Source organism: Lemur catta, chromosome 9 (genome assembly GCF_020740605.2).
Source record: "Lemur catta isolate mLemCat1 chromosome 9, mLemCat1.pri, whole genome shotgun sequence".
Lineage (NCBI taxonomy): Eukaryota > Metazoa > Chordata > Mammalia > Primates > Lemuridae > Lemur > Lemur catta.
The window spans coordinates 22,809,134-22,829,289 of NC_059136.1; the positions used below are offsets into that span (position 1 = coordinate 22,809,134).

A 20,156-nucleotide genomic window follows, 5' to 3' on the forward strand; every position below is an offset into this window, starting at 1 on the left:
CTATCTGTCCTGGCGCCTTCCTCCAGCCCTGCCTGCTGTCTCACCAACCCCTCCTCACAGCAGCTGCAGGTCCTTTTGAGAAATCATATTTTGCACATCACTCCAGCGTAATCCCCCATGCCTCCAGGATGGAGTCCAGGCCCTTAGTATCCCAGAGACCTTGGCCAGTTGACCCTTTCCAGACTAGGCCAACCAGTGAGCCAATTCTGCCGCCCCTCAATGTGTCCCCCACTGGACCCCACTCGGCTCAGGAGTACCTGCCCAGAGCAGGCCCACTGAGCCAGCCCCTCAATGTGTCCCTCAGCGTCACTGCTGAAGCTCTGGTACCGAGAACTGGAGGAGCCCCTGATCCCACATGAGTTCTATGAGCAGTGCATTGTGCACTGTGACAGCCCGGAGGCTGCCGTGGCCGTTGTGCACGCGCTGCCCCGCATCAACCGCATGGTGCTGTGCTACCTCATACGCTTTCTCCAGGTAGGTCACAGGGGGACCTGCCCAGGCCCATCCCCTCCCCCACCCCTTGCCCCACACCCCACCCACCCTCTGCTCCGTGCAGGTGTTCGTGCAGCCTGCCAATGTTGCCATCACCAAGATGGACATCAGCAACCTGGCCATGGTGATGGCACCCAACTGCCTGCGCTGCCAATCTGATGACCCCCGTGTCATCTTCGAGAACACCCGCAAGGAGATGTCCTTCCTGCGAGTGCTCATCCAGCACCTGGACACCAGCTTCATGGAGGGTGTGCTGTAGCAAGTGGGCAACCGAGGACCAGTGGGCTGGGGCAGAGTGGTGCTCAGTGCACCTGGGCAGGTGGGGAGCACGAGGGTGGGGGGTAATGTCCCAGCTGGGAGGTAGCATGCCAGTCTTCGCCCTATGCCCACCTGGACCACCGCCCCTGACCCCAACAGAATCCCGTACTTGCCTCTCTAAGCAAAGGGGCCAGAATCCCTGGCCCCAGCCTTGGAACCCCCCTACTCTCCCCAACCCAGGCCCTTGGCCCCAGGCACTCCCCACATCTCCTTCCTGGTCTGAGGGTGCAGCCAGGGCAGAGGAGCTGTGGGAAGGGTGCCCCCAGCCCCCACCTCATGGCCAGTTCCCACAGGCACCGCCTCCCCCACTGCTGGCCATAGGTCAGCCCCGAGAAAAGTGCCTTCTGTTTCTTGGAGCCGAGCGACACTGCCCCTCCCAGCCCAGCCTCAGAGCACACACCACCCTCCCTTGGGGCTGGCTGCCTCCCTGGGCCACCTGCGCTCAGCCTGGCACTGGCCTGGGCCCTGCCTAGCTGCCCACTCTCTCCTTCCCTCCCTTGTTCCCTTGGTCTCCTGGCCTGCAGCTTTCCCTTGCCCTTGCCCTCTCCTGGGGGAGCTTCCTGACCTGTCCCCTTCCTCCTCCCCCCCTGCTGGTGACTGCACAGGAGTTTGGGGGTTCCGGGGCACTGGACTGTCCCCCATCAGAACAGGGCCCAGCTGGACCAGAGCCCAACAGGCTCTCTGTGGGTGGGAAGAGGCCCCCAAACCAAAGTCCTCTGGGGTAGGGGGCCTGGCTGGGCAGGCATTCTTGCGGCAGGGTGGGGGAGGGGTGAGAGTATTTTTTCTTCCTGAAACTGTAAATCCAGAATCTATCCTGCACCCCAGACCACCTGTGTATAGAGATATAAATAGAGCAAAAGATATAAGAACTAAATTTGCTAATGACATAGTTTTAACCCAAATGCTATTTATCTCTGAGCCATCCTCTGTGCAGAGCAAGTTGGTATCATTCCTTGTTTTTTTTCTCCAACCTTTCTTGGCTTCTGACCAAAAACCAAGCCCTACTCCATCCGATCCCGGACCTGCAGCAGACGTGAGGGAAGGAGCCTGGGTGGGACTGCCCTTACTCGAGGCCAGGGCTGCTGGGGGGCGGGGATCTAGAGTCTCAGTTTGTACATTTTCCATTTTGGAAGTTTGAGTTCCAATTGTTGTAAAACATAATTTGTCCCCAGTTTTTATATATATATATTTTTAGAGTTGAGTTTTTATTTATTATTAAAAACAAAAAAGCCCAGCCCTGCCGAGGCCCGGTGTCCCCTGGGGGAGCAGCCTTCGCGGTCCCTAAGGCGCGGACTTGAGAGGCGACTTGGTGTGAATAAAGTACACGTGGACACTTCGGGCCTGGTCCTCGCCTCGGTTCTTGGGCAGGGACGGGGCGGTGGGAGGCTGGGGGCACCTCCGGGCAGCTGGTCCCCCAGGCCTGCAGGCGGCGTCCGCGTTCTTGGGGCCGGGTGAGACGCGGTGCTCGGACGCCGGCGCGGGCGGCCAAAGGCCACGGGAGGGCGCGGGCGCCGCCGAAAAGCGGGGCGTGAGGTCGCAGCCGCTGAGGCGCGCGCCTTCACACAACACCGCCCCCCGCAAGTGCTGCCGGCTGCTTCCGGCTGGGGTGCGAATGTGGCCGCCGTGCCGGGCACTCCGGGCTCAGGCCCTGGTCCTGGCGCGGTCGCAGGGAGCCCGCGCCTGCGGCGGGGACGGAGGCGTCTCTTACACGCAGGGCCAGAGCCCCGAACCCCGGACACGCGAGTACTTCTACTACTTGGACCATCAGGGCCAGGTAAACCGGGGGGGGGGGGGTCCTGTGAGGGGAGCGCCGGGGAGGGTCTGTGCGGGGCGCTCGCAGGGGAGGGGCCCCCGTGGGAGGGGTGGGGCCTGAAAGGTAGTCGGATCCAACTTGGAAGAGCGACGGTGTCGCGCTGAGAGACGGAAGCATCTGGCTCAATTCGGGCCTCGGCGTCAGCCTCCCACACAGACCGTGTCCCCGCTGCGCTCTGCAGCTCTGGATCCCATCCTGCTGGCGCCCAGCTCCGGCGCTGAATTCTTGCTACTGCCCCGGAGACACCCGGGCCATACCCCCTGCTTTGGGGGCCCTGTCGAGGGCATCGGCATGTCCGGGAGGAGGCAGGCAAGGCAGGCGCCACGAAGGAGGTGACACAGCTGATTAGAAACTTGAGGGGAAAGGTGCGCGAAAGGCTTACCAGCCCGGGGAACCTATGTGCCGGGGAGCACGGCCCGGGGTACAACAGGTGGACGTGGGGAAGTCGGCAAGGCCCCGGGTTTATCTTCCACGCGCCTGCTTGCACACACGATGTGCACAGACAAGGAAAGCGGACGCGGGCCGGAGCTCAGGACCGCCGGAGCTTCTCTGCCCCTACCTGCGCGCTGGGACTCACGGCCATGGCCTTTCTGTCTGCAGCTTTTCCTGGATGATTCCAAAATGAAGAATTTCATCACCTGCTTCAAAGGTACTGCCGCGCCGCCCTCTCGCGCCCCTTCCTTCTCCCTAGGTGGGCTCCACTCCCCACCCTATGGGTAGCCCGCCCGCACCAAAGGAGTGGCTGTCCTGCACCCAAGAGCCCGGCTGAGGGTGACCCGCCGGCGCCAGCCCCAGCCCCAGCCCCTGGTCCGGCCCAGGACCTAGAGGCCTTGGGCACCCGTCATGGTGAGCAGCCATTCCCTTCACCTCCCCAGACCTGCAGTTCCTGGTCACCTTCTTCTCCCGCCTGAGACCCAACCGCACCGGGCGCTACGAGACCTCCTTCCCCTTCCTTTCGCCCTGTGGCAGAGAGCGCAACTTCCTGCGCTGTGAGGACCGGCCTGTGGTCTTCACGCACCTGCTGGCCGCGGGCAGCGGGCCCCAGCGCCTCTCTTACTGCGGCGGCGGCGAGACCCTAGCAGTGCCCTTCGAGCCGGCGCGCCTTCTACCCCTGGCCGCCAACGGGCGCCTGTACCACCCGGCGCCTGAGCGCGCGGGCGGCGTGGGCCTGGTGCGCTCAGCCCTGGCCTTCGAGCTGAGCGCCTGCTTCGAGTACGGACCCGGCGCGCCCTCGCTGCCCTCGCACGTGCGCTGGCAGGGCCGCCGCCTCGCTCTCACCATGGACCTGGCCCCGCTGCTGCTCTCGGCTCAGCCTCCCTAAACCGCGGGCAGGGACGGGTCGGGAGACAGCCGGCGCGCCCAGCATCCCCCTCTGCTCGCCGCGTACTCCCGGGCATTCCTAGTGCACCGCCCCCTCCCGCCCCGCTTCCCCGCGGCGCCTGCTTTCGCGCCGGCCGAGTGCGCGTGCGCGCAGAAGCCGCCTCGCCTCGCCCTGCCCTGCGCTATCCATGGTGCTGCCGCGGCCCCGCCGTCCTGGACCCTCTGCTCTCCCGGCGCACCCGGCTCTGGGCGTCCTCCGGATTGGCCCGCGCTCGCGACGTCAGGCCCAGGCGGCGAGCGCAGGAGGTGCGGGGTTCTGGTGCGCGTGCGCGAGCGTCCCTTGCCCCGCCGCTGCTTGGGCCTGGGCTGCCGCGGGCACGGTGGGGGAGCCGCTCGCCGTGGGAGCGCCAGGTGAGGAGCGCCCGGCCCAAGGTCAGCGGGCCTGGGGGCGGGATCGGGAACCGTCCTGGCGGGGGTTGGGGGACGCAGAGGCCACGCCCTCCCTGAGCCCGGGCAGGGGCTGACCCGCGCTGGAGAGGGCGGGCAGGGGAGGTGGTGGGGAATCCAGGCAGCAGGTCGCAAGGGCAGTTCCGGCAGCAGCGCTGCAGAGGTGGGCAAAGGCCGCCCAGAGACCCCGGCTCGGGCCTCATACTGCAGCGGGGGTCAGGGGCGCACACAGAGCTGTCCTACCGCCCCTGCACTTTCGGGGCTCAGGAGACAGTGACAGCCCCCGCGGAATCCTGGACGCCCCGCCCCCTGCCCAGCCGGATTAGGAGGTTTTCCTCTGGTAAAAGGATTTCTGGGCTCCTCCGGCCTGGGCCCTTCTACACTGATCTGCATCTGGTGGGTCCGTGTGAACAGCAGTGCCCTGAGTTCTGAGGAAGAGGAGGCCAAGCACCCTCTCTGCTGGAGGAGCCTTGCTGCTGGAGGCTGGGTGGGCCAGGCCTGGAGCCCTGGGCCAGCCCTTTGTGCTCAGAGAAAAGGATCCTAGGGGCCTGGAGAATGCCCTCAGCTCCCTGGGTTCACACACATCCTGAGACATCTTCTGCTGCCTGGGCCAAAGCTATTCCATTAAAACTTCATTGCTGTGCTTACCTCATCTGTAGTGACTTTAAATAATCACGTGGGTTACAATTTAGGGCAAGATTTAAACAAACACCAGGGCCACTTGGTACTTTTCCACATGACTTACAGTGAGCAGTGAGACCTGGTGAACAGGCAGGTGTTCAGAGGAGACCATGCTAGGTGAGGCTGGGGGACAGTACACCCTCGGCCCCATATTCCTGGCTCCAGATGGACTGGCTTCTCAGCCCAAGTCCCCACCTTTAAAATTGGGCTCATTGTGCCTAGAACCAGACTGCAGCCTTCCCATCAGTTTGGGGCCACAGTTGCATGCATATATCCCCATCAAACTCCTTCAGTCTCAAAGGTCATTGCTCCTAGAGCCAACTTGGGAAACTACACTGGTAACCCAGTTGATGGCCCAAGGCCCCTCTCACACCCCAACTTTTCCAGGGTCCCACCTACCCCCAAGGATAGCACCTTTCTGGGAGCCAGCATGGGGAGCACAGGTCCATGGCTTCTGAGTGGACTTAATGTTTTGCCCTATCCCCCAGTTCTCTAGAAAGTTGTCTGAGAAAAGCCACAATTCTAGCTGATCCAGGCAGGTACGAGCAAGGGCTGTACAAAGCTGTGCCTCAGTTTCCTTGTGGTTAGTGGCTCCTCTGAGACCACTTCTGCCCATGGCCCCATCAAGTCATGACCTGAGCCCCAGGGCAGGGGAACACAGCTTGAGGTCTAGAGACAAAAGGACTTTTGGTTAAGGACCTGGGCTAAGGTCAAGTGGTGCCCTAGACTTTGTCCAGGGGGTACAAAAAGGACCTCTGCTTTGTGCTGTCTCCAGGAGGTCTTATGCCAGTTCCTACAGAGTAAGGACAAGGGAACATGTCTGTCCAGAGCCTGTTCTTCCCCTTGTAGGCCATGCTCAGGTAACTGGATCCTGGACTTTGCCACCCAAGCAAAGTTCCTAGGCCCATTCCATGCATCAGCCTCTTGCACCCTAGAAACAAGGGGTGGCCCATTGCCGGGTCATCAAGAGCCATCTGTCCACATGCATGGGCAGAAAGCCCATCATGGTGGTAGCCCTGCAGGGGTGGGATAAGAAGCGAAGGGGACGAGTTTCCCCCACGTCTACACCCTGTTAAGAGACTGAAGACACCAGGAATTCTAAATTTGAACGTGATGCCCAGATTTTTTTAAAAGACTGTCAGTCACCCAACCTGGAATGCAGTGATGCATAGCTCACTAATCCTGTGATGCCCAGGTCTTTATGAAGGTGTTTTGTCAAGGCAGGAAAATAGAACTTTTTATTTATCAGTTTCTTGAGCACACATAACATTTTAAAAGGCAGACAAAAGGTGTGGGCCTCACTTTGTGCTCCTGCACTGGCTCTTGAATGTTAGGACTAGCCTGCCAACCTGTGTTTCAGGAGGCACATCCTATCCGGGCCAGACCTTGGGGAGGCTGGTCTCTTGGGACATGGCCCCGGGGACTCCCGCGTTGCTGCTGCTGCTGCTACTGCCGCCGCTGCTGCTCTGGTTTCCGCCCTGCGCCGCCACCTGCCCAGCCGCCTGTCGCTGCTACAGCGCCACGGTGGAGTGCGGCGCCTTGAGGCTGCACGTCGTCCCGCCGGGAATCCCGCCCGGGACGCAGGTGGGCACCAAGTGGAGGCGCCGGGCTGCGGGAGGGCTGTGTGAGCGTCCTGGTAGGTAAACCGGGGACCCCAGGGGAAAGGGAGACCCCGGCGGCGGGATAAGTGCCCCCACATCCCCCGGCCCGCAGACGCTGTTCCTGCAGGACAACAACATCTCCCGCCTGGAGCCTGGCACCCTGGCTCCGCTTGCCGCTCTTCGTCGTCTCTACCTGCACAACAACAGCCTGCGCGCCCTGGAGACCGGCGCTTTCCGTGCGCAGCCGCGCCTGCTCGAGCTGGCACTCACCGGAAACCGGCTACGCGGCTTGCATGGCGGCGCCTTCGCGGGCCTGACCCAGCTGCGCATACTCTACCTGGCCGGCAACCAGCTGGTGCAACTACTGGATTTCACCTTCTCACACCTGCCGGTGAGCATCAGAGGACAAAAAGGGCGGGGTCCTCTTGTACCGTCACTAGCCTTGCCTGGCTGGAATAGTTAGGGGGAGCAGAGTCAACTTAGGCTTGGTAAGGGGGACCTGCCCCTCCCAGTGCACTTTTTCCTTACGATCTGCTGTCCCTACTTCAGCGACTGCAGGAGCTGCACCTGCAAGAAAACAACATTGAGCTGCTGGAGGACCAGGCTCTGGCTGGGCTGTCCTCTCTGGCACTGCTGGACCTCAGCAGGAACCAGCTAGGCACCATCAGCCAAGAGGCCTTGCAGCCCCTGGCCAGCCTGCAAGTCCTGCGCCTCACAGGTACCTCTTCCTCCAGCAAGGGTCTGCCTTGGCCACAGAGGTGGCAGTAGGCAGCAGGCCGAAGTGTGGAAGGGGCTCGCTCTAACAGCCAGCAATTGGGAACATGCTGGAAGACCACACAACTACCTGGAGCCATGGTGGAAGGCTGCCGGGAATGGGGTGCTGGTGGGGGTACAGCTCAGGCACTCTGCCTAAGAAAAACAGAAAAGATAGGAGATCCACAGGTTGACTTAACACAGTTGACAGTTTTGCACAATTTGGGGCTATAAGAGGGCAGGCAGACAAAAACCACAAAGAATAGACAGCTGACCAGGATTGGGGGCATTTCCAGGAGAGGGCACCTGCAGACAAGGCTTACATTTCCATGGTTTTAGTGCTGGTGAGGTGTCTATGTGGACACAGAAGTGCCCCAAACAGTGGAACTTGTTTGGGGACACTCCAGAGGAGCAGGTGCTTTCTCAAAGACCAGTGGAGAAGTGACCTGTGAGATCATCAGGTGTGAAGGGCCTGCCTCCACCCCAAAGAGCTTGGAGTCAGATATGGGGTGGCAGGGATCCTAGACTCGTGTGAAGAGGCTGTGGGAGGTGGGCAAGAGGCTCATGCCCTGGTCAGCAGAATATCAAGGGCACAGGCTGTTGTGGGGCCAACCCCAAGCCACCTGTTGCCTCCCACTCTTCCACAGAGAACCCATGGCGCTGTGACTGTGCCCTGCACTGGCTGGGCACGTGGATCAAGCAGGGTGGCCAGAGGTTGCTCAGCTCCAGGGACAAGAAGATCATGTGTGCAGAGCCCCCCCGCCTGGCACTTCAGAGTCTCCTGGACATATCCCGCAGTAGCCTCATCTGCATTCCGCCTTCTGTACACGTGCAGCCGCTGGAGGTCACAGCCAACCTGGGTGAGGACCTGAGGGTTGCCTGTCAGGCCTCCGGTTACCCGCAGCCCCTGGTGACCTGGAGAAAGGTGTCCCAGCCTCGCGAGGGCTGGCCACAGGACCAGGCCCGGCTAGAAGGCGGTGCACCCGGCATGGGCGGGCAAGCAGCCTCCGACATGGGCAGCGGCATGCTCTTCCTCACCAACATCACGCTGGCGCACGCGGGCAAGTACGAGTGCGAGGCCTCCAACGCCGGCGGCGCCGCCCGCGTGCCCTTCCGCCTCCTAGTCAATGCGTCCCGGCAGCAGCCACAGCAGCCGGCGCCCCCGCCGGCCCCCGCCGCCCGCGAGCCCAGGCACGAGGCGGGTAGCATGGCCTTCCGCGCCCTGGGCTTGGCCACGCAGACAGCCGTCGCGGCGGCCATCACGCTGCTGGCGCTCACGGCGCTGCTGCTAGCCGCCATGATCTGTCGCCGGCGCCGAAGGCGGAAAAAGGCGCGGGGGCCTCCGGCTGAGGGCGCGCTCTTCGTCAACGACTACTCGGACGGGCCCTGCACCTTCGCGCAGCTCGAGGAGCTCCGCGACGAGCGCGGCCACGAGATGTTCGTCATCGACCGCTCCAAGCCGCTCTTCGCTGAGGGGCCGGCGGAGGCGACTGCGGATCGGAGCCTAGGAGAGGGGGCGGTGCCCGGGCTCCGCGTCCCGCCGCCTGTCGCCTACGACCTCCGCGGCTGAGGCCGGGCGCGCGCCGATGACGCGGGCGCCGGGGATTGGCCGGCACGGCTCGCGCATACTCCGTCAGTAAACGTGGAAGCCGCGCACTGTGCGCTGAACCGTGTGTGCGGCGCCGGGGACGGGGACGGGGTGCCAGGGCGGGCCCACGCCCAAAGCACTGCACGCAGGCTCCTGGGGCACCGGTGGACGGTGGCCAGGGAGGCCCCAACACCCCCCACGAGGCTCTCTGGGGGAAGGACCCCCCAAAGATGCCCCAACCTCCAGCTCTACAGGGCCCCTTGGTGGCCCTGGCCAGCCCGCTGTAGGATTTCAGGCCTCCCTAAGGTGGCCCAGACTGAAGAGCAAGGACTGGCCAGTGACGACGGTGGGGATGCCCAGCGAAGAGGGTGAGGACAACAGGCTGGATGACAGTTGTTGCCCAGTGGCCAGGGTGGAGGTGATAGCAGAGATGGAGACAAATCATGAATCAATTAAAACTGAAAAAACAGCCACAAATTCAAGTTCCAGATACACTGCACGTTAGTACCTTGATGACACCCTCCAGCCCCAAAGCCCAGCACGAATGGCTGGGTGCCAGGGCAGGGCACACCACAAGTGGCCCCAGAGTGCATGGGGACCTAAGCTTCCCTGAAGCAGGCCCCTGCCCAACTTCAACCCCACAACACTAGGCTCTCAGCAAGGGGAGGGAAGGACCCAAAGAGACCATCTCTCTCAGCTCACATCTGGGGTGCAGAAAGGACCAACACCCTAGAGGGCAGCCAAACTGAGCAAGGCAGTGTAGGCCTGAAATCCAGCCCTGGGGCCCACAGTCAGCTAGTTAGGGAGTAGGTGCAATGCAAACAGCACAGAGGACTGCAAAAAGCAGGGGAGACTCAAAGTACACCCAGGAGCAAGGCAGACCCTGCAGGAAACCGGAAAACCAGTGCTTTTGTCAGGCCTCCAGCAAGGTCCCAGCAAAAGCCCTGCCTACACAGGAGACCCCAGGATAGCCTGTGTCTCACCCAAGGCCTGGCAATCATAGACTGAAGTAGTCTGCAGCCAGCCGCCCGTAGATGTCTGTGGTCCAGAGCACATGTGCACGGCCTGAGGCCAAAAGGAGCTGGTGCAACTCAGCTTCCACACGGGCAAACTTCTCCTCGTTGATGGAGGCCTCCAGCAGGACAGAGGCAGGTGGTGGCCAGGGCAGGCCCTCATAACAGTCCACAGGGAAGGGGTGTACAACTGTACGCAGCTCAGCTTGAGCCGCAGAGTCCCGTAGCAATTCCTTGAGGCCTGCCATGGACAGTGGGTTGCCATAGAGGCCGAGGTAGCGGAGACTGGCACAGCGAGTCAGGATGGGTAGTGTGGCCAACAGCTGGGTATCAGCAAGCTGGCACTCAGTCAGCTCAAGGTGCAGTAGTGTGGCTGCTGCCGCCTGCAACAGACCCTGGAAGGGCACAAGCTGGCTGCCAGACAGGTCATTGCCACTCAGGTCCAACTTCTTGAGGTGGGCAGCATGGGAGCTCCGTGCCAGAAAGCGCAGGTCCTCAGGCAGCAGAGCACAGAAGGCCAGCTCCAGGCTCTCCAGGGGGCTCTGTAGAGTGCTGCAGGGGATACAGGGGTTACAGAGAGGTCACAGACAGGCAGGGCCAGGGGTGGGTCCCCACACAAGGGAAAGGTAGGGCAGTGATGGGACCAGCTCACCTGAGCAGCTGGTCCAGCCTCCCTGAAAGGAGAGAGGAGCCCATGCTGAGCTCCCGCAGACAGGTGAAGCGACCCATTTGGGCCAGGAAGTAGCGGAAGTTGTCCTCGCCATCCACGGAGGGTTGCCTTGAGTCCCCGTGTACATAGTGCAGCCTCAGGCTAGCCAGGTGCTGGAAGCGAGCCACATGCGGGATAATGACGGACAGGCCACGCAGGCCCAGGTTATTGAAGCGTAGGTCCACACGACGCAGGCAGCCTGCATCCAGAAGCTGTAGCAGAGCCACGGTGTTGCGCATGGGCAGATCCTCAGCTCGCAGGTCCCGACAGCAGAGCCGCAGGGGGCTGCCCACACTGCTTCGGAGCGCCTCTCGAAGGAATGCATAGGAGGCCCGGTTCACCCGCAGGTCCACACGCACTTCCACGGGAACAGTGGCCAGCCCTGGCTCTGCAGCCTGGCCCTGCTGCTGGGCAATGCATGTGCGGGCCACAGCTGCTGTGCAGTCCCACATGCTCATGGTGCCGGGGTCCTGCTCCACACCATCATCCAGGAGGCCTGTCATGTCCAACACCCGCAGCGTGTGCTTCCTGGGAGCAAGGATGGCCTGAGGCGGGGGATCAGAGGGCAGAGCCCACACCTCCTCCCATCTATCTTGGGACAGGAGCAACATGCCTGCTCCTGCACTAAGCTCCTACTAACTGCAGGACCCAGCCTCGAACCTCCTCAGGGGACCCTCTTTGCACCCCCACAGGCCTGAGGGCCCCTTGGGTGAGTCCATACCTGCAGAGGGGCTGCGTGCTGGCCCCGGCCTCTGGGGCATGGAGCCGGGCAGTAAGCCCCAGGATCACTGCCTGCATGCTCTCCGTGCTGGGCCGCTCCTGCAGAAGGGCCCGGCTGCAGTGGGCACATTCCTGCAGTAGCTGCTGGAAGCTGAGCAGTGGGAAGGGCCACGTGTGCACCAGCTCACGCAGTACGACTGTCTTCTTGTCCATGAAGGCCACCTTGAACAGCAGGGGGAAAAGCTCGCGAGGCAGCAAGGGCAGGGCCTGGCAGGCAGCTGGCTGGCACTGGAGCACCTGCCGAGTGCTCAAGAACACAAGCGTGTGCATGGCGCTGGGCCAGGCAGATGGCCACCTGCAGGAGAGTGACCTTCAGCATGGAGAGACCCCAGGCCACTACCAGGCCACACCCCTCTCCAAACACTGGTGGTAGGAAAGCCCAACACAGTGCCTGGCACAGAGTTGGTGGTTAGTAGAGGACAGAGGCACAGAGGAGCACCTGTTAGGTGGCTAGCACTGGGCTGGGCAGAGTGGACTGAGGGCCAAGGCCCTCCAGAAGGGCCTCTTTAGGGAAACAAAGCCTTAAGCAGTACATAAACAGTGTGACACCATTGATAACCTATTCACTTGTGTGTGCTTTTGACAGATGATTGTTGCCCTGCAAGGCCCCCCACAGATACTTCAGGCCTCCCAAATTATAAAACCACATCAGAAACCCTTCTTCAAAAGTAGAATAAGTGCAACAAGCAATCCAAAAAAAGAAAAGAAAAAAGGAAAAGTAGAATAAAGCCCGGGCCCCTGCCAACTTTTATCAGCACTAGAGGAGGTACATGGCCAGCATCCACATCACAGTTCCTTCCCTACCCTCCTCACAGAGGCTCCAAAGGGCTACCCTTGGATTACACAAAGCATAGCAAGGAGAGACTAGAACAGACAAAGCTTAATGAACACAGAACAAGCAGAAAGATCCGGGACCCAGGGAACATTGAATCCAGACAGCATGGCCAATGAAATCCAAGCCCTCAACATGAGCTCCAGAAATAACTACTGTTGTCCAGGGTATCACCACGCATGGAGACCCCTGAGAGAAAGTAGCCCTCACCTTTGGTGATCCTTACCACTGGTCTAAACTTCTCCCTCTTTCCTGGGGAACCAATGTGGAGAGAATGAGTCTTAAATCCATGGGATTCAGAAGATGCCAGACTAGGGATTGTTCGGATGAGGCAAAGACAGCTGCCAAGATGGCATCTAAACTAAGATACACACAAGACTCCTGAAGCCACAGGGTACCTGTGACACAGGGTGTCAGCCCTGCTTTTAGCAGCAGCATGTTAGCAGAATTACTGTGTGCCAGGCACCTCATCCTCAAAACTATATCATGGCGATCCTCCCGTGACAAATTAGAAAACTAAGGCCTAGGCTTCACCCAAGGTCACAGTCCCAGGGACGAGCCTGGGGAAGACGGTGGGGAGGGCAGTCTGGCCCCAGGGATCCTGCTCTTGCTGACTTCTCCACGCACAAATAAGTCCTTACGGCACGGGCGTCCGAGACACCCCAGACACCAACCCTAGGCCTCACTATGGCTGTAAACAAATCTCGCCGGGACGATTCATAATTCGCTCTGACAAGGTACACCAACCAAGCATCTGTCACGAGGGGAAACGAAAGCAGCATGCCTGGCCACCGAAGCAGGCGCTGCCCCTCCCGCCGGCAGCAGGGGGACGGCTTGATCCCCGGGTGCCTGCTTTTCGCGAAGACGCCCCCGCCCACCTCCTCCGGTCCAAGTTCAACCCGACGCCCCTATGCTTCCAGTGCGGGGCCTCCTCTTGCAGTCTGGCTGCGTCGCTCGCCAGGGTCCCGAAGCCGCTCCGCCAGCGCGGAAAGCTCCTGGCTCTTTCCCCGCCCGCAGCGGCACCGTCCGGGCTCCCAGCCCCAGCCCAGAGCTCCCAAGCGCCAGCCCTCCCCTCCCCCGGCCCGGCCGCCCCGGCCGCCCCGAACGCCCGGTGCCCCGCCCCTTACGGCCAGGCAGGCTGGGGCTCGCGCCGCCCCGTTCTGACCCCGGCCCGGGCCCCACACTCACCAGCCCCGCAGCCGCCGCCACTGCCGCCGGCCCCGCCTCTGCCGTCCGCCGCGCCCCGCCCTGCGCCGCGGCGCGCCGCGATGACGCAACGCCTCCCATTGGCCGTCCTCCCCAGGGCGCGAGGATTGGCTGTCGTGCGCAGCGGCCCGGCCCCCAGCCCCGCCGCGCGCCCCCATTGGCTGGCGGCCGAACGACGTGCTCGCCGCGGGAGATTTGGGGGGCGCGGGGAGCCGAGCGGAGCGAGCGCCATGGAGCGGCTGCGGGACGTGCGGGGGCGGCTGCTGGAGTGGGAGCGCGCGTTCGGGCGGCGGCACGGGCGGCGGCCGGGCCAGGTGCGGGCTGCCCGGGACTCCGGGGACTGAGGGCGTGGCCATATAGCTGACACGCTCCCTCCACAGGACGACGTGGAGGCGGCACCCGAGGAGACCCGCGGTGAGCGTGCGGCCCTGGGCGGCGGGGGCGCCTAGGAGACGGTAGGGTCGGTGGGGGCCGGCGGAGGACCCACGCCCCGTCCTGACCCCGACTCCCGCCCGCCCACGCAGCGCTTTACCGGGAGTACAGCGCCCTGAAGCGAGTACTGGGCCAGGCCGGCGACGGGCCCCGCAGCCCCGAGCAATCGCTCCCCGCGGCGGCCGAGGAGGTACCCGGGCCCCGTCACCCCGGTGTCCTGTGTGGCGGAGTAGCGGAGCTAAGAGGAGTCGGGGCCAGGCCCACTACGTGGGGCACAGAACTTGGGAGAAGGACTGGGCGACTGGGCAGAGCAAAGGGCCAGGCTTTGCTCCATGTCTAGGGGAAGGGGGGCGGGTGGAGGCACCTCTGCCCCCACACCAGCCTTTCTCTGGTCTGGGCCCTACTGTCTCCCGTAGGCCCCGGAGCACAGCTGCTGGGGACCCCACCTGAATAGGGCTGCCACCAAGAGTCCACACCCTGCTCCAGAGCATAGCTCTGGAGGGTCTGTGCAAGACTATGGGAAGAGGCTTAAGGCCAACCTGAAAGGCACCCTGCAGGTAAGGGGTGAGGGGTGGGCAGGCAGTGCATCCCTTGGTTCACAAGCCTCCCCTTCTTACCAAGCCTCCCCACATATACAGATAGGTGTAGGCTCCTAGAGCATGACTCTTTTGAGAGATTCTCAGGGCTAGCCTCTGCTCTCAGCTTCTTTTCTGTCCCAGTGTCTTCTTACCCTGCCCTACCATTGAGTGTGGAGACCCAAGCAGGTTTCAAAGTCTGTAGCAGCCCAGGGACCTGAGTTCCTGCCTGCTGTTCTCTTCTCACCCTCCCAGGCTGGGCCAGCCCTGGTCCGCATATCCTGGCCTCCACGAAGACCCTCATCCAAGATAACCACCCCAAAGCCCTCAGGCACGGGGGCTGAACCCACCCCTCCAAATGAAGTCAGTGATGTGCCCCCCAAGCCTCCTGAGCCCCAGCCAAGGCCAGGCCGGCTCCAGCAGCTACGGTCATCTCTGAGCCTGCGGCTGGGCTCCCTAGATCCAGGGTGGCTGCAGCGGTGTCACAATGGGGCCTCAGATTTTCTGGGAGCCCCCAAGGCCTGCAGGCCTGGCCTGGACTCGGAGGAGTCACAAACTCCAACCTTAGGTAAGTTGCCTGTCCTTGATCCTGGCACTGGCTCTGAGGCACTTTCACAGAGCCTAGAGCCTCCAGCCCTACAGGCAGCCCAAGCTGGTGCAGGGAGCCCTCCACCCAGCAACAGTCGAAGCAAGAAGCCAAGATGGAGTGAGGAGCCATGGGCAAGTCCTACACAGGTCCAGCGGGACAGTGGCCAAGCAGGAGCCCCATCTGAAGGGGCTGGAGCCATAGCACTTGAGGAAGACCCTGTGGGGGAATCTGTACAGGCACAGCGACCTGAGCCCTGCAGTAGTCCCTCGACCCCCAGGTACCACAGCTTTAACCCCTTGAGTCAAGCTATGGCAGGGAAGGCTGAGGGCATGTCCCATCTGCACATCTCCCCTAGGCCAGCCGTCCAGGACAGGGGTAATTACATACGCCTCAACATGAAGCAGAAACGCTACTCACAGGGCAGGGTCCTTCGAGTCAGGCTTCTCCGCAAGCAGGTGAGATAGCGACAGGATAGGATGGGCAGTCCCCTCACCCTTTCTCTGTTTCTTGCTTATGTGACTCTCCTTTGTGCCTCCCCAGGCGTGGAAGCAGAAGTGGCAGAAAAAAGGAGAGTGTTTTGGGGGTGGTGGACCCAGAGCCACAGTCAAGGCTGGTCTGTCATGTGGGCAACTTGGTCACTGGGCACCACAGTGTCCCCAGCCAGGTGAGACAGCTACCCTGGGGAGTGGGTCACACTAACACCATGTGGAGAGGACACTGCGTTCTGGGGGACAGTCCTGGCCCCTCAGAGGAGGGTGGCGAGGATGAGGATGACTCAGTCCTTTCCCACTGTGGAAGTAGTGGAGAGGACAGACACTGCCTTCTGCCCAGTTCCTGGTGGGGCTGGGCGGGGAGGGGTGACTGTGGCCAGTGACTATCTTGCTAGAATGATCTCAGCCCTTCCTGGAGCTCTCACACCACCTTTCTCCTGTCTGCCCTCAGTAGGTGAGGAGGACACAGGGCCTGCTGGGCCTGAGCCCAAGGTGCCCCACCTGGCCCCTGCTGTGCTGCCCCTCTACCCGCTAGGGCCCTCAGGGCAGGTGGCAGGTAAGCAGACCCCTACTGGCTCAGAGCCTGTGCTGAGGGACTGGAGTGAGTCAGGTTGGCTCAACTCTTGGTTGTCAACACCTGTATCTGCAGAGACACCAACTGAGGTCTTCCAGGCCCTAGAGCAGCTAGGACACCAAGCCTTCCGCCCCAGGCAGGAGCACACGATCATGCGAATCCTATCTGGTGAGTGTGGCTGCCAGAGGATGAGGTAGGGCTGAGGCCAGGACACAGAGCCTCACTGCTGACTCCCATCCTACTCAGGCCTTTCCACGCTGCTGGTGCTGCCAACAGGTGCCGGCAAGTCCCTGTGCTACCAGCTCCCAGCGCTGCTCTACTCCCGGCGCAGCCCCTGCCTCACACTGGTCATCTCTCCACTCCTTTCACTCATGGATGACCAGGTGGGCAGACAGAGTCCTTGGCACATGTGGGTGGTCAAGAATTGGTGCTTGTGATTCCCTTGTGCTGCTGCTGCTTGTTCCCAAATCCTCCCTGACCCCAGGAAGTTGCAAGGTGCCCAACCCTAGCATCATCCTGAGGGAAGCTCGGCTCAATAGGGCCACCTCAGGGGAGCCATCCCCTCTAGACCCATCTGCTCTAGGGCTCCCAGGCCAAGGCCCACAGATGGCTCTAAATCTTTAGTCTCAGGACCCAGGGCCTGGTTCTTCTCTCCCCAGAGGGCCTGGAGGGGACACAGCAGCACCTATTGAGTTGGGCAACTTTGGGAGGATTTAGGGAAGGGCCAGGGCTCACCTGGCCTGTGATGGCCATTTCTCTTGTATCTGCAGGTGTCAGGCCTGCCCCCATGCCTCAAGGGAGCTTGCATCCACTCAGGCATGACCAGGAAGAAGCAGGAGTCTGTCCTGCGGAAGGTAGGGGGCCTCATGGGCCTGGAGAGGGGAGGCAGTGGGCAGGCACACAGGCCATGCACCTGACCCTGCTGCCTTCAGGTACAGGCAGCCCAGGTACACGTGCTGATGCTATCACCTGAGGCGCTAGTGGGGGCAGGGGGCCATACCATCCTCACCCAACTCCCTCCGGTGGCCTTTGTCTGTGTCGATGAGGCCCACTGCCTCTCTCAGTGGTCCCACAACTTCCGGCCCTGTTACCTGCGCATCTGTAAGGTGAGCCACTTGTGGGTCGGGGCCGATGGGCCAGGGCCCAAGTGGGCTAGGTGGCCTCACTACCCACCCCTCCCCTCTGGCGCAGATGCTTCGTGAGCGCATGGGTGTGCAGTGCTTCCTGGGTCTCACAGCCACGGCCACACGCAGCACTGCCCGTGACGTGGCCCAGCACCTGGGTGTCGTGGAAGAGCTGGGCCTCTGTGGGCCAGCCCCTATTCCGGCCAACCTGCACCTCTCTGTGTCCATAGACAGGGACCCAGACCAGGTGGGTGTGCATTTTCTGTGTGGCAGAGGCCCCGGCTCCCAACTGCCCGTACTGATCTCTGCTTCGTATCAGGCTCTGGTGACACTGCTGCAGGGGGGTCGTTTTCGTGCCCTGGATTCCATCATTGTTTACTGCAACCGCCGTGAGGACACAGAGCGGGTTGCTGCACTCCTCCGGACCTGTCTGTTTGCAGTCCAGGGTCCGGGCCCTGGAGGTGAGGCCTAGGGTGGGGCTGGAGCCCCCATGGGCCCACTGCATGCCCCAGCCCACTGACCATATTTGTCTTCCCCAAAGATCGTGCCCCCGAAGCTGTGGCTGAGGCCTACCACGCTGGCATGTGCAGCCGGGAGCGGCAGCGGGTGCAGCGCGCCTTCATGCAGGGCCACTTGCGGGTGGTGGTGGCCACGGTAGCCTTCGGTATGGGACTGCACCGGCCGGATGTGCGCGCTGTGCTGCACCTTGGGCTGCCCCCGAGCTTCGAGAGCTACGTGCAGGCCATAGGCCGGGCTGGTCGTGATGGGCAGCCTGCCCACTGCCACCTTTTCCTGCGGCCCCAGGTTGGCACCCCCCGCCTCAGTGCCTAAGCCCTCAGTGCTTCGGCCCATCCTCACTCTTGTCCTGCTGCAGGGCGAGGACCTGCAGGAGCTGCGTAGACATGTGCATGCCAACAGCATCGACTTCCTTGCTGTGAAGAAGCTGGTGCAGCATATATTCCCACCCTGCATCTGCGCCCAGCCACCCCCAGAGGAGCAAGGAGGTGTGGGTGGGGAGAGGCCTGTGACCAAGTCCCTCATTCAAAAGGCCAAGTATCACAGCAGCCCCCAAGTAGCCCCAGGGCCCAGGAGGGCCTGCCCAGGCCACAAGCTGGCACTCCCAGTGCAGCCAACGGTGCAGGCCCTGGACCTGCCGGAGGAGGGTGAGGGACCTGGGGAAGGGGGTGGGGCGTGTGGAGGGGCTGTCCCTGCATCCTCTGAGGCCTGCTCTGCCCCCAGCCATTGAGACACTGCTGTGCTACCTGGAGCTGCACCCACGGCGCTGGCTGGAGCTACTGCCCCCCACCTATACCCGTTGCCGTCTGCGCTGCCCTGGGGGCCCCACCCAGCTCCAGGCTCTGGCCCACAGGTGAGCATACACTACCATAGGTTGGGGATGAGGACAGAGGGCCAGGGTTGCTGGTCATGTGTTCCTTCCCCCTGGGCACAGGTGTCCCCCTTTGGCTGTGTACTTGGCTCGGCAGCCACCTGAAGACACAAGGCAGGATAGCAGGTCCATGGAGTTTGACATGGTAGAGCTGGCGGACTTGATGGGCTGGGAGCTGGCCTCTGTGCGGCGAGCTCTCCGCCAGCTGCGGTGGGACCAAAAACCCAGAACAGGTGTGCCCATCCCCACCCCACCCTGGACCCTGCTTGCCTGCCCGCCTTTGTCTGACGTGCTCTCTGACAGGTGTGCCTCAGAGCACGGGGGTGCTTGTGGAGTTCCAGGAGCTGGCCTTCCACCTTCACAGCCCTGGGGACCTAACAGCCGAGGAGAGGGACGAGATCTGTGACTTCCTGTATGGCCGCGTGCAGGCCCGGGAGAGTCAGGCCTTGACCCATCTACACCGAAACTTCCAGGCCTTTCACAGGTGGGGAGGAGGTGGGCAGGGCCTGGGGACATTCACCCTGCCCTCACAGGAGGGATTGACAAGCTTGTCCCACCCTCAGCATGGCCTTCCCCAGCTGTGGGCCCTGTCTGGAGCAGCCCAGCGAGGAGCAGAGCACCAAGCTCAAGGCCCTGCTTGGCCGCTACTTTGAAGAGGTAGAGGAGGCACAGGGACTGGAGGCTGTGGGGAATGAGCAGGGCCCAGAGCTGGGGCAAGCTATGGTGAGTACCAGGCCCTTCTAGGGGCTGTTCCTTCAGACTAGGACACACACACCTCACTCCACAGAGGTGGGCTCCTCCCCACCTGGCACCAGGTCTCCTGGGCTGCCCAGGGCTGGGTTATGTGAACTCAGGGACACAGAGACCCAACATGCCATCCACCCACAGTTCCAGAACTGGGAGGGCCAGATCCGCCGAGACATCCGCCAGCTCCTGTCCCTGTGGCCAGAGGAGAAGTTCTCAGGCAGGGCTGTGGCCCGAATCTTCCACGGCATTGGTGAGGGCCCAGGTGGCTCAGCCTGATGCAGGTAGGAGTCAGGGCAGAACCAGGGAGAGTTCTCATGGCTGGTGGGTTTGCTCCACTGTAGGAAGCCCCTGCTACCCAGCCCAGGTGTATGGGCGGGACCGTCGTTTCTGGAGAAAGTACCTGCACCTGAACTTCCACACCCTGATGTGCCTGGCCACAGAGGAGCTCCTGCTGGTGGGCCGCTGACTGCCTGGCACCAACACAGAGGGCGCTGGCCCCCAACAGGGGGCATGGGGTTGGGGACTCTGTGCCCACAATGTAGGGAGTGTCAGGTGTGACAGCTCATCCAGCAAAGGGGGTTGTCAGTGGCCAGGACAGTGATGACCCTGGGCAAAACTTGCCAGTAGGGGTGTGGTGACAAGGAGACTCCAAAATGCCAAATAAATAGTGCTCAAGTTGTTCCT

At 62.1% G+C, this 20,156-nt stretch overlaps 5 protein-coding genes and 1 long non-coding RNA gene across 10 annotated transcripts in view; 4 read left to right on the forward strand and 2 right to left on the reverse strand.

Annotated features, from left to right (window-relative positions):
• The window catches only part of ARHGAP39 (Rho GTPase activating protein 39), a 119,149-nt gene extending 117,003 nt beyond the window's left edge, over nt 1-2,146 (forward strand). For all 3 annotated transcript variants that reach the window (XM_045561151.1, XM_045561150.1, XM_045561152.1), the window contains 2 exons: nt 305-474; nt 557-2,146. In XM_045561151.1, coding sequence (XP_045417107.1) covers nt 305-474; nt 557-751 — 365 coding nt within the window. In that variant the 3' untranslated portion in view covers nt 752-2,146. The remainder of the gene's footprint in view (nt 1-304; nt 475-556) is intronic.
• Nucleotides 2,147-2,268: 122 nt separating this feature from the next.
• On the forward strand, nt 2,269-5,042 carry C9H8orf82 (chromosome 9 C8orf82 homolog). Its single transcript, XM_045561155.1, has 3 exons — nt 2,269-2,584; nt 3,224-3,272; nt 3,499-5,042. Exons 1-3 carry the CDS (start codon nt 2,423-2,425, stop codon nt 3,942-3,944), a joined length of 657 nt encoding a protein of 218 aa, XP_045417111.1. The 5' UTR covers nt 2,269-2,422; the 3' UTR covers nt 3,945-5,042.
• Nucleotides 5,043-5,110: 68 nt separating this feature from the next.
• Nucleotides 5,111-9,093, forward strand: LRRC24 (leucine rich repeat containing 24). The gene is made up of 4 exons (XM_045561153.1): nt 5,111-6,655; nt 6,785-7,063; nt 7,222-7,390; nt 8,073-9,093. Exons 1-4 carry the CDS (start codon nt 6,482-6,484, stop codon nt 8,993-8,995), a joined length of 1,545 nt encoding a protein of 514 aa, XP_045417109.1. The 5' UTR covers nt 5,111-6,481; the 3' UTR covers nt 8,996-9,093.
• On the reverse strand, nt 6,294-8,259 carry LOC123644844. Its single transcript, XR_006737292.1, has 2 exons — nt 7,749-8,259; nt 6,294-7,581 (listed from the first exon to the last, which is right to left on the reverse strand). It is a non-coding gene; the product is annotated as an uncharacterized LOC123644844 (long non-coding RNA).
• Nucleotides 9,094-9,490: 397 nt separating the features above from the next.
• Nucleotides 9,491-13,606, reverse strand: LRRC14 (leucine rich repeat containing 14). The gene is made up of 4 exons (XM_045561154.1): nt 13,536-13,606; nt 11,457-11,810; nt 10,679-11,263; nt 9,491-10,578 (listed from the first exon to the last, which is right to left on the reverse strand). The coding sequence occupies exons 2-4, from the start codon at nt 11,783-11,785 to the stop codon at nt 10,011-10,013; spliced, it is 1,482 nt and encodes a 493-aa protein (XP_045417110.1). The 5' UTR covers nt 11,786-11,810; nt 13,536-13,606; the 3' UTR covers nt 9,491-10,010.
• Nucleotides 13,607-13,783: 177 nt separating this feature from the next.
• Nucleotides 13,784-20,152, forward strand: RECQL4 (RecQ like helicase 4). 3 transcript variants are annotated; one of them, XM_045561159.1, is made up of 21 exons: nt 13,784-13,867; nt 13,934-13,967; nt 14,078-14,175; nt 14,402-14,542; nt 14,816-15,604; nt 15,690-15,813; nt 16,092-16,196; nt 16,290-16,382; nt 16,461-16,597; nt 16,985-17,068; nt 17,147-17,320; nt 17,406-17,585; nt 17,658-17,799; nt 17,880-18,142; nt 18,213-18,501; nt 18,578-18,707; nt 18,789-18,958; nt 19,029-19,209; nt 19,289-19,448; nt 19,614-19,722; nt 19,814-20,152. In XM_045561159.1, the coding sequence occupies exons 1-21, from the start codon at nt 13,784-13,786 to the stop codon at nt 19,936-19,938; spliced, it is 3,612 nt and encodes a 1,203-aa protein (XP_045417115.1). In that variant the 3' UTR covers nt 19,939-20,152. The 3 variants fall into 3 exon arrangements, with proteins under 3 accessions (XP_045417115.1, XP_045417114.1, XP_045417113.1); XM_045561158.1 differs by lacking the exons at nt 13,784-13,867; nt 13,934-13,967 and having other exon boundaries at nt 14,079-14,175; nt 14,816-15,426; nt 15,505-15,604; XM_045561157.1 differs by lacking the exons at nt 13,784-13,867; nt 13,934-13,967 and having other exon boundaries at nt 14,079-14,175; nt 16,095-16,196.
• The last annotated feature ends 4 nt before the right edge of the window (nt 20,153-20,156 follow it).